The sequence below is a fragment of the Solea solea genome, chromosome 1 (genome assembly GCF_958295425.1).
Source record: "Solea solea chromosome 1, fSolSol10.1, whole genome shotgun sequence".
Lineage (NCBI taxonomy): Eukaryota > Metazoa > Chordata > Actinopteri > Pleuronectiformes > Soleidae > Solea > Solea solea.
The window spans coordinates 5,099,412-5,111,863 of NC_081134.1; the positions used below are offsets into that span (position 1 = coordinate 5,099,412).

At 43.1% G+C, this 12,452-nt stretch overlaps 1 protein-coding gene across 1 annotated transcript; it reads left to right on the forward strand.

Annotated features, from left to right (window-relative positions):
* Positions 1–7,797: 7,797 nt before the first annotated feature.
* klf17 (Kruppel like factor 17) lies at positions 7,798–10,311 on the forward strand. Its single transcript, XM_058641786.1, has 3 exons — positions 7,798–8,033; positions 8,144–9,269; positions 9,385–10,311. The coding sequence occupies exons 1-3, from the start codon at positions 7,953–7,955 to the stop codon at positions 9,558–9,560; spliced, it is 1,383 nt and encodes a 460-aa protein (XP_058497769.1). The 5' UTR covers positions 7,798–7,952; the 3' UTR covers positions 9,561–10,311.
* The last annotated feature ends 2,141 nt before the right edge of the window (positions 10,312–12,452 follow it).

Consider the following 12,452-nt stretch of genomic DNA (forward strand, 5'->3'; position numbering starts at 1 on the left):
TAAAATCTGATTATAGCTGTTATACATTTATACACCAGAAGTGAAATCTGAAACCTATGTTTTCACACTGGAAGAATATCAGTGTTTAAGTGGTGAGAGTTATCACAGGGCCCGACCAACGTTCACACTTCCATTCACACTCACACCTATGGTCAGTTTTGGGGTACATCCAGGCTCCTTTTTTTCTGTAAAAAAAAAAACCCACAACAACTACCCCAGAGTTTTCAAACCATGAAATCGCTGCTGGTCTGGATTAGTTTGAAAACTTACGGCCAGTGTTTTTAGTCTGGATGGGCAGAAATCGAGATATTTGAAAATGATGACAATCAGTACGTTGACATGCAAAGTTCTACTGAGGTCAGGCTGTAGCCTGACTAAGACAGGCAAGCAGAGGAGCTTGTATATTGAATCAGTTTCCTGCAAACGGTGAGATGGATCGTGCCGTGGTTCTGTATTTTTTGGACCTGCTATTTATGTTAATCATGATAAAAAAAATTAGATGGGGCATGGCTCTTGTAGTTGCTGTGTTGTCTGAAGAACAGCGGTACTGCAGTTTATAGGTCGTCTCCTTCTTTTTCTGGGTTAAAGACCGGGAGGAAATGTTAGGTCTGACTCCAGTCTGACTAAGCGTATACATGCAGGAGTAATCAGACTATGAATCGCATTATGCACATAATCCGACTAAGACGAACTTGATTTTATTGTCTTAGTCTGACTAAAATCAGACTTTTAACACGCATGTAAACACGCTGACTTTTACGTCCTGAGGACATCTATCAGCTATGAATGAAAGACTTTGGTTTCATCTTGTTGTCATGGAGCTGAAATGCTTGTCTGGATGCAGATCATTTTTGTCAAACACGGTATGGATGCAGCCTTAGAGTTTCCTGTTAACTTCTTTCTAAACTGCATGTCTTTGAACTGCAGAAAGGGGTTGGAATCCCCCAGAGAGAACATACACGCTGGAGGTGTTGCTGCGAGTTTTACAGCCAGGGATCATCATCTGGGGACCCCGAATGTGTTGCACTAGCAAACTGACTACTACTGCTAGCATGGCTAGCTGCTAAGTACAATAACAAGCTGCAACAACCACCTACTCTCTGCTCCTGCTGATTTCAGTGACAAAACTCTATGCTAACAGATTTATGAGCTGCTTGGGTGGCCCCCGTAGGGAAATGAACTCCTAACCTGAGATACCGTATTGACACAGAGTGCAAAGCGTGTTATTCACAATACATCACCTCTTGGCCTTTCACTCACCCACGCTGTGCAGCAGCTTTCTTTAACTTCTCCACAGCCCATGACAGAAAGCAAAGAGACGAGACGTTTCCGAAGGCACTACGTCACCTGGCATCCATCAGAGATCCTGAATTGCATTTGTCGTTATTGTTATGCTTGCGAGTTTGTTTTAGGTTATAAAGTCACAGGCCTGACCTGTTCTTTGGTGAATTACGTCCTCGAACAACATGTACCGAGATGTTTCGTCTCACTGTGACACTCATTTTCTCGTACTTTGTTCTGAGGGTGAAACTGGTGCCAAAGTGGTTCTACAGCGAGAAGGGCATGTGAAATATGACGCACACGCATGCAGAAATGAACACCGCTGCGTGTTAAATAATAACCAGAAATGTCAAGCATTGTATGTTTTCCTTATGCCTCGCACAAAAGCACAACAATGCATGCGATTTTGTCCCTTTGTTGCGCGACTCTCCAGAGTATCGTCACTGGTTAGGACGGTAACACAGCTCAGCCACTGAAAGACGAGCTAAGTGGAGCAGCCAAGACGGATGAAGGGCTATCGCTTATTGCCCAAGAGCATGAGGATTGCTGCTCCTGACGTTAAGCTGCAGCGGCAACCCAAAACCATCTCCCTGTGTTAGCACACAGTGTTTCTCCCGTTACCTTTTTAGTGACATATCCATTGTCGGACATTTTCTATCAACAGGACTCCACTTGTAAGACTGTGACCTTTAAAGTTAAGGTGAAATGGAAATATCTTTAGCTGAGGAACGAGGAATAAACAGATATTTTGAAAATATTTGAAAATAGTTTTACTGTCATATTCTGATTTTAAAGTAGGTGTGCCGGGCAGTGAGTTCACATATTGTAAAGTCGATGTTCCTGAAATACCTGGTTGAGGCAGGTTCTTGTAAGAATAAACTGCTGGTGTGATACTAATTGTTGGTATTTGACACTGTTGCCTGTAGATCAAAGCTAAACACTAATGTATCTGCATATGAGCATGTGGGAGGCACCAAGTTACCTTTTCATTCAAAAATATTTTTTTGTTCTCGTGTCTCAGTTGTTGTAGTAACCGCAAAACCGTGGTTTAGCGCTGTCACGTCACACCCAGCGCAGAGTGAAACTCATGACCACGTCGCTGCAACAGAAAAGAGAAAAGAACAACCAAGGCCCAGAGCATCAACAGACAAAGGAGACGAGAAGAGGGAAGCTGGGAGAACGACTCGGTTCAATGTAAAGAGAGAGACACATTGAGACCAGACCGAGTCTTTCCCCAGATTCAGCAGATATTTATATATATATAACAGGACCCCCTTAAATTGACATAAAGATCCATCTGTCCCTATCCACTATAAGGTAATAAGAAAAATCTAGTTAGTGTTCTTTATCTTTAACAGCATTAAAAAATGCCTCATAAAATAACTTAAATAACAGGAAACCTGGCATTTATTTATTAGAATTGGAGGGGTGTTTTTTTATAATCGGTTACAAAATGTGCGTGTGTTTGCAATAATCACCCGAATCATGAGATTACATACAAAGTCAGGGAATCCTGTGAAACTGGAAAATGGGTTTTATTTGTGTGAGTCACTAAAAAATGTGGGTGAGGCGACACCGCAAAGGCCAGCCGAGACGTGCTAGAACTTCTCTCCATGTCACGACACTGTATGTTCTCCAATCTCCATGTTTATTTATAAGTCTCATAAAGTTCTGTTAGGGACATGTGACATGAGTGCACTGCCAAGGGAAACACACACACACACACACACACACACAAAGAAGTCCTAACTGGTGGAACAGGTAAATGGCCCTTCAGGTAGAGAGTAGCAGTAATAGGCAGCCTCTCAGCTGCCGTTGCTGCTGCTGCTGCTGCTGCTGCTGCTGCTGCTGCTGCTGCTGCAGCTACAGGCTAATATGGGGAAATAAAAGAGCTGAAACCGAGACAGAAAGAAGTGAGACCGGTTCTTTCCTGCACATCTCGTACAATGGCATTGGTTTTAGCTCCTCAAACTCAGACCCTCTTGCTCTTCAGTGAAGATGAGCGACTGTAGGTGCAGTACTTGTCTAAAAGCAGGTTAAAGCTACAGTCCATCACATCTGATTTAGTTGCAGATCAGACTGGACATGGTTCAAGTTCAGAATAAGAAGGGTCTCTCGTGTACGAGTCACTTCAGCCCGCTAATCCGAACGCAGCCTCTCTGTCCGGGGGGTCGTTATCACTGTTCCCGCTCCTAATCACCCCGATCCTGATCTAACGCACACACCAGATACGTTAATCAGCCAGCATACTGCTAAGTACGCGTCGACCTGATCTCATTAGTCTAACAGCTAGCTGCTAATGGCTTTATTCATGCTGAATGCGACTAAACCATTTAACCACCGTGAGCTTTGCCTGCTGGAGAAAAGTTAAACCATTTAAGGACCGTTGATAACTAAACATTTTGCAGACTTGTTTGTCATGATGAGATCATGGTCAATGGCATGTGACTTAGTTAAGTGCAGTTTAATAATCACAGAGTACGTCTCGTTATAAATGAATAAATGTAAAATATTGGTCCAGGGGAAAGAGTGGCAGTAATTATGTGAATGAAGAAGTTGCGGTGGATATTCTCCTGCCAGACTCCTAATTTAAATGTTATGTAAAGTCAGAGTGAGTTTGTTAATAATGATAATGTTAATGTATTTTGTTCGCTGCAGCTCTAATGTGCACGCACCGAATGTCCCGCCTCTGTTGCATGTGTAGATAGTGCAGATAGTGTCTGCAACAAATCTCCAGACTTCAAAGTCCATGTCCTCTGCAGTCCGTTCTAATAACTCGAACTTTATAACCCCGTATCGGCCTATATCTAATCCTGTCCAATCTGCTCGGCCACATTCTTCCACTCTTTCAGTCAGACTGTTTGACCTAACAGGCGTCAAACCTCCAGCCTCAGGAAGAGCAGAATTACTGATTCTTCTTTCCCATGATTCTTTTCATCGCTCCGCGTCTTATTTCCTCTCCTCCCCATCTCCTTTGATATCTTTTTAGAAGGTAACTAGTCCGTCTCCGTGCTGCCGTTGTACTTTCTTTTTTCCCTCTCTAATCACTTTGTTGCTTTTTCATGCCATGCACGGTGGCATATTTATCCAAGATAACAGCTGGGTTTCCCCTTACTTTGTGGGTGATGAGGATAATTGCTGTTAGTGTGTGTGTGTGTGTGTGTGTGTGTGGCCATCCGCTCTGTTCCTAGTACAGCTCCTAATTGGACAGGAACGCAAAAACAGTGCGTGTATGTATGACTGCGAGAGACAGACAGTGATTAAGTGTGCTCACATAATTTGCCTTGGAAAAAAAACAACTAGTGTTCCATTAGTCAAATGAAGTCACATTATGCATAGTTCCAGTTTCTCGGGGTCAGGATGTAAGCACGACTCTCGTTAAACCTGCTGCAGCAGAGCAAATAATCTCATGGGATTGGGGTTTCAATCTTGCCTAAGAAGTTCATGTGTCAAGGAAAAAGGGGCGGCAGAGGCTGGATCAAACACATCAGATAAATGATGCACTACTGCAAATCATCTCTCTCGCGATTCAATTGGAAACGTCGCCATAAATCAGACATTTTGGCAACAGTTTTCAATGAACCATCAAGATAATGGAAGAATGCTACCCAAAAAAACAGTAGTAGGCTTATTACAAGAAAAAAGGGGTTTTGAAAACAAACTCTTGAGCAAGATAACAGCATTTCAGTGTTTACTTAGGAAATAATTGAGTGTATGCGGGGTGAGATGCCGTGGTCTTCTGTCTGCCTGCTCGACTGTAATCTTAAGTAATTGTGTTTAGAAAACACTTGAGCGGGGAGACTTCCTCCCTTTCAGAAAAGTGAGTGACAAAAGGAGAAATTCGAGTCCAGGGTGACTCTACCTTTATCTGTCTCTGTCCGCTCATCCTGTTGCTTTTTACATGATGTTTCAGATGGAACGAGATAGAGGAGTATCAAAATATTCTGCATGGAAGCACACGGCATGTTTTCCAATGCATTTATATAAAATTATATACATGTATAAGTATTGGATGTTTTTTTTTTGCAGGATACAGGATACAGTTTGTGATATTGGAAAAATTCCAACAGGCAAAGCATGTGGTTATTACGGTAATTTCACTCGCGCTGTTGCAGGAAGTCGGCCAATCAGCGTCTTTGTCACCAGAGAGGAGAGAGATGGGGAAAAAAAGCCATTTTTGGCACATTGAGACAATAACTCAAAGAAATGTGACTTTAAATTTGGTGCATGTCCAGGTACCTGGACCTACCTTAACCAGATTAAGGTCATACTGAATAAGCAATAAATCGTAAGATATGTGGAGTATTCTGATCATAGTGACACATTATGTAAATGTATACATACACATGTGTTACTCAGATTATAATGTTTTCATAGGTCAAAAGTAAATAAATGTTCGTTTCAATCACTGGCTGACGGTAACGTCAGTGAGAGCTGAGCCGTGTGTGTGTGTGTGTGTGTGTGTGTGTGTGTGTGTGTGCTGCAGCTAAAGGCGACCGCAGAGTGAAAGTAGAGGAAGCAAGCATCTACTTTTCCTCAGGAAACAGAGTCCATTTCCATTTGGCACAAAGACAGAAGCGGAATTCGTTTTGCGTAAGCACAGCGGGGTTAAAAATAACGGAGTATAAAAGGGAGAGAGCTGCAGGACGCTGCCACTCACAACACCTGCAGGAGCACACACACACACACACACACAGAGAGACAAGCAGAGAGAGACATTAGTTTGACTGTTTGTGGGGGATTAAGGCAACTGACAATGCACTTTATTGTCTAATCTAATCCAACGAGATGAGGGATAAACTGAAGTACGACAAGAAAGAAAGAAAAATGTATATACTGTAGGTGTAACTCACAGTTTTAAAACGACTTAAGTACTGTTATGTATTATGGAATTAGGTCAATGTTGGAGGAAGCAGACTGAAGCACACCAGTTAAAAAATAAGTAAATAAACATTCCACCCTGTCAATGAAGACGGCGTTTCCCCTTTGAACGTTTCTCCACAGCAGCCATCTTTGTGTTCCAACATGTTCATCCTCAAGGGCCTCACTCTTTTACGTCCATGTATATATTCAGACTCCTATAGTACATGAGAACACGTGCACCAAGGTCCATGAACCGGCGAAAACCTGCGCCATTTGTGTACAAACGAAGAAACAATTCAGTTTTTTTTTTTTTAAAAAAAAGACATTTTTAAAGATTGAAAGTGGGTTTCTTCAGTTTTGTGCCGTTGAACAATCTTATTTATTTTGACATTGGGTGGATATTTGAGATGGAAATAAATGGGATTGTTGAAGTACTTGATATGGGTTGTACATAAGTAGTTTGTGTATTTATTTTTGGGTGAAACTATATTTGAAGTCACTCTGCTTTAAGAAGTGAAAATTCCTCACAAGTTTTTCCTCCTTTTGTGGCACTGTTTTCCTATGAATCAGTTCAGATTCTTAGGTCATTTTACTTCATCTTTTTGTCCCACCAGTGTCTTGCACACGCTTGGTTATTATTAAACCAACGGTGGTGCAAAGGATGAACGAGCAGAGCTTGTTATAACTGTCAAAATAAATAGAATAAATACTGCCTTGTTCTTCTTCTCCACAATCGAGACCCGCGTCCACCTGAACATTACCACAGCAGTAATGGCTGCAGGGCACAGTGCGGGGCTGTTGGTGGCGGGGGAACGTGCATAGCCCTTTGTTGACATCCAGATTAACAGGTTGTTTCGATGGGCTTCGGGAATGAGCCTCTACTTCACACGTGTGTGTTTGCGTTAAACACTGGGATCAAGTCGAGACACATTATTAATGATGTGTAAATGTTTGTGTGTTTGTTTGCGGAGGCTGGAATGAAACTGTGGGAGGCTTGAGCAAAATAAGAGCATATGATATTAGAGGACAAACACTGTGCCAGCCTTTGTAGATGTAGTTGTTGTTGTTGTTGTTGGTGTTGTTTCCGAATAGGTAACAAGTCTGTGCGTAAACGCAGCTGCAGTGTTCCGGTAACAAACTCCTGGCTCCCCTCGCTGCTCCAGTCAGGGTCAGTATCGCCCTCGTGCGCGCGCGTGTGTGCGTCTGCGCCTCAGGACAAATACTGGCTCTCATGTGAGGGAACTCGTTTCAGTGCAGGTGAATTTCTACGTCACATGCACAGTTATGTCTCTCACGCCTGAAAACACCGTGGTTGGGAATTTGTAGCCTATAGTGTGTATATATATATGTATATATATGTATATTTGTTTTATGTATATGCCAAAGTTTTGAAAAGGCAAAAGCTTTGGTGTGTATGTTTTACATTAACAACTGTTTTTAAATGTCTCAATAAATCCGTCATGTAAAAACAGCTTTACTTTAATGTAAGCAGCAAACCTTCTTTGGTCATTTAATTGTCATTTTATCTTTGTTTGCGCTGTCAGGTGAGGGGGGGAGGGCTGTGTTTGTGTGCGCAGTGGTGGGGGGGGGGGGGGGGGGGGGTGGAGTTAAAGCCACACCTCCCGGTTTTGGGACACCGGAGTTATAAGAAGCTCCGTCACCACTGTTGATACTTACATCCTGAATCCTGGAGCGCTTCTAAGCTGCTCAGCGTCACCATCGAGTCAGAGCTCTATGGACATAAAGAACTGAGTGTGTTTTCGCGTCTACACTTGCGACTTGATACCGAAGCACCAGGGCCGCTCAGCATGGCTGTGGCTAAAGCTGTGATGCCCTCCGTGACATCGTTCCCGAGTGTCCACATCATGGAGGAGAAACACTTTGACAACGTAAGTAGATGCTCCAAAGTTCAAAAAGGCAACATGTGGGTCGCGTTGTTTCAGATTGGAAGTCTCACTTGACACTTCATGTTTTTCCCTCTCTGCTCTCTCTCGTACAGCTGTGCAAGGTGGATGAGTGTGTGCGCAACAGCGCAACAGGTGGCGCAGCCAACCCGCTGATTGAAGTAGAGTTCAGTATCGTGCAGTCTCCCGCTTTGCCTCCCAAAGACGACGACGAGCTGGGGAAGTTCTTGGACCTCGAGTTCATTTTATCCAACTCCATAGAGGCCGATGTTGTGAGCAACAGCAGCGTGTCTCCTCCTCAGGCGCAGCAGCACTGCGCGTATTCGCTGCCGGAGTCTCCGGAGAGCTGCGGTTCAGTCCCGGACTGCAGCGACCATCCCTCGCCTCACGTGGCCGCGCAGAATTACCGCGCCACCGCCAGCTTCACGGTCTCCACGCCGGTGCGAAGCCTCATGGCGGAGCTTCTCACGCCTGACATGAGCTACCCGGGGGAGGCTTCACCGGACAGCACAGGTACAACGAGAGACAGCCGGGAGTACACCGAGCTGCGATCGTTGAATCCCGTCGCCATTCCGACTTCTCCTGCTCACCATCGAGTGGCCAACGCTCCTCCGCCAGTTGGATACAAAATTAAAAACGAGCCTGTCGATCAGTCTTGTATGATGGCGGCTGTTGCTGCAGGCGGAGACTTTATGGGACAAGTGTTTGAGAAGCAGCAGATCATCAACGTGCACCCTGCAGCTTTTACGCACCACCACGCCGCTGTTCCCATTGCCTTGTCTGGGTACGGCGCGCACCACATGCACCAGCACGCTGTCCCTCAGGAACACATGGACTGTCATCTGACGCAGATGAACTCACATCCTCACCACCATCAACACCATCATCACCAGAGCCACTTCATGAACGCACCGTACCAGGCGCAGTTCACGCACCAGAGAGTGCCAGCGTTCCACGGACAGTACAACATGCACAATGACCCGGTTCGCGTTCACCAGCAGCACCATCCAGCCTCCATGCAGGGAATGATGCTCACACCGCCCTCGTCGCCTTCACTGCTGGAGTTTTACGCGCAAGAAGACGTGGGTAGCACTAAACAAAAGCGAGGCCGCAGGTCGTGGGCGAGAAAACGCGCAGCGACGCACAGCTGCGAGTTCCCCGGCTGTGGGAAGACTTACACTAAGAGCTCCCACCTCAAAGCCCACATGCGGACACACACAGGTGAGCAGTTAAACACATCATTTTTTAATAGAAAAGTATCATTTGAATTCATGAACATCTTTTAATTTCCAGGCTGTCATCCTAAATCTCCTTTTTTTATATCTGTGTCCCTCAGGTGAAAAGCCCTACCACTGTAACTGGGAAGGCTGTGGCTGGAAGTTTGCGAGGTCCGACGAGCTGACCCGTCACTTCAGGAAACACACCGGACACAGGCCTTTTCAGTGTCACCTCTGTGAGCGTGCCTTCTCCCGCTCTGATCACCTGGCTCTGCACATGAAGAGGCACATGTAGTCCACACTGCGTGTCACGGACATGGTTTTTGTGCCCACTCTCCTTTTGTGGAGTCATGGTCAGAATTCTGCCCCTCAGAAAGTGTGTGAAGTGCCTTTGGCTGAGCAACCTTATCAAACCGATGTACTCTTATAGGAACAAGTGCCTCCATGAAAATAGGTGTTTTTGAACCCGTCTGTGCATATATGAATATTTTTTTGGCTATAAGTTATAGTAGTTTTGATTATTTAAGACTTTTCCACACCCTGTCTTTTAAATAACTTATTGATTATTGGTGAGAACCTTGACTAAGACTTTGCGTCTGCTTCCCAAAGGGGGGAAAACTCACTGTGGGCAGGTCCCACTGTACATATGTGTAAAGTATTTTTGTAATGTTTACATACATCTTTGATATTGCTTCAGTGAGGTCAGGGTTTTAAAAGTCTAATTGTATTATTCCAGTTTTTATACACAGCGTATTTTTTTATAGATTTTTATAGTATCACTGTCGATGCTTATAAAATTCTCTCGTTTTGTGGCGGTAAAGACAAAACATTCAGGTAGAACAACATCTCAAGCATCCAATCATAACATGACTCTTCTTTTTTTTAAACCAATGTTTTGGTGACTCAACACTTTGTATTTTTGCCATGGAATGTTTTTTTGTTTTTTTTTAAAGAATGAAGTAATCCCTTTCATCAAACCCTGTACTGGAATAAGAATGCAGTTTTTATTTACTCAAGAGCTGAAAATAAAATTAATTTTGCATATATACATTTTCCATTTGCTTGTTACCAAGTATTCACACACACACACACACACACACACACACACACATGCTGGTTTTGCATTGTTTGTGTGGACCTAACCCCTTACCCTACCTTTAACCATCACAGCTAAGTCCCTAACCCTTACATTTACCTTAAAACCAGGTCTTAATCCTCAAAAAGCTCATTAAAGTTGGACAGCATCTACTGAAGAGATGTGTGTACACACACACACACACACACACACATCATTGTATATCATTAAAAGAGCAGCACAACAGTGGTTCAACAAAGGGTTAGAACATAGCTACATGAATGAGATTAAGTTGGACTTCCTGTAATGTGTCCATGTCATGTTTTTTTCCCTTGTCTTTTCACAAAAGGACATTTAAATCTCATGTAATCTGTACCACACAGTATATAGAGTATAGATAAACGGAATCAACTCTAAGTGTAATTTAAGGCCACGCTGTTCACAAACAATGCATACATGACAATGACAACAAACACACAGGTAGTGAAACTAAACAAGGCTTGGTTTGTGTCACTGCTTGTCAAAGGCTGCCCCCTAGTGTTCATTTACCTAACAACACTGACCCAAGGCAATGAAGTATGTGTTTAACCACTTTGAATGGTTACAACCTATTGGGGTTTTTTTCCCCCACCAGTACTGGAAAAAATAGATTTAAGGTTCTGGGTGAATCTGAATGATTATTTTTCCTTTAAGAATAATTAAGAAGCAAAGTTTCAAAGTGAAAACAAAAGTATTTTCTCTAATACTTACATGTGGCTTTGTATTGCTAGAATAGCAGTGGTATTTTTTTTTTTAATTGTGCTTCCCTCAGCTCAGTTTTCCGATGTTTGCCCTACACTGAGTCAAATAACGCGATTCACGTCATTTGACTCGTAGGGCAAACGTAGGTTCCAGGTTTGAAACTACAACGCCAGTTCCGCACTTTTTAGACTCACCCATAGGGGGACGAGACTTCATTCCCAGAATGTATCTGGGAATGAAAGTTAGGCTTATAGTTGCTGGTTACATGTCTTAATACTGGGGAGGGAGAGAAAAGTGATCCGAATGCAGTGGTTACAAAAACACAATAACTGGTTGTAAACTTTAATTTGAAAAGTTTATTCTTTCTTTCTATTGAGCATTAGCTATTTTTTGTTACCATAACAAGTGTTTTTACTAAGATAATTAAAGCTGCAAGCCGCATTGTGCTGCCTGGTTTTCTGGCCTCTTGTCTCATATATGAAGTTTTGATGTTGAAGATCGGTCAGTGTACGTCAAAGTTACAGGCCACTTCCTGTGTCACGGTAAACATTTCACCCACTTCCTGTTGGGTGAAGTTTGCGTGTTTCGTAGTCGCGTTCAGGGTCGGTGATGATGTGACGCCAAATTCAAAATGACCGACTTCCTGTTGCGTTGAGGCCGTGGTCTCAATAGACTTTTTTGTTTGTCTTGGCATGTGTCAATGTTTCCACCAAGTGTCGTGAAATTTGGTGCAACTTAGTTTCAGCCATTTTGCACAACTTGTGCACATTACCCTTATTTTAAGAACCCTTTCACATGTTTCAAGTGCCTCAAAGGAATTAAAATAGGTCGTCGCACCACGGTGTGAGTGCTCAGGCCCTAATTATACATAAACTAGAAGAAACTGACACCAGGCAATAAATATCTTTTAATAAAATTAGGGGATATCATGCATTTGTTATTATAGCCTATATACTGTACACACACATATTATACACCATTATGACATCAGTACATGGTAGAATCATTTATAAGATGCTGAAACATGCAGCTGTTTAACCTGCTGTCACCAATTCTTTATGAAAGTCTTATCTGCTTCTTTCCTTGTCTCTTGTCATTCCTACGTTTCTCCACCAGGTGTCCACCTCTCCATGCAGTCTGTAAGTGTCCCACAGTGTAATCTGGTTGATTGTGTAAACCTGATTTAATTTGTTAATTAATCCCTGCTTCAGTTTTCTTCATCATAAAGAAAAAAACAGACTAGTTTATTTTATTTCAACCATAATGTTGTTTTCCATTAGTGCTTCAATATGTGTTTTTTTCCCTAATACTCAGTTCATTCAGTTTAATGAGATCAAGAAGAGATCATATGTACCTGAGGCTGTTGTAGAG

Bases quoted from the DNA above. Each gene is read 5' to 3' on its own strand.
- klf17 (XM_058641786.1), top strand. From the start codon at position 7,953: ATGGCTGTGGCTAAAGCTGTGATGCCCTCCGTGACATCGTTCCCGAGT. The intron at 8,034-8,143 runs GTAAGTAGATGC...TCTCTCGTACAG, and splicing joins AGGAGAAACACTTTGACAAC to CTGTGCAAGGTGGATGAGTG. The intron at 9,270-9,384 runs GTGAGCAGTTAA...TGTGTCCCTCAG, and splicing joins CCACATGCGGACACACACAG to GTGAAAAGCCCTACCACTGT.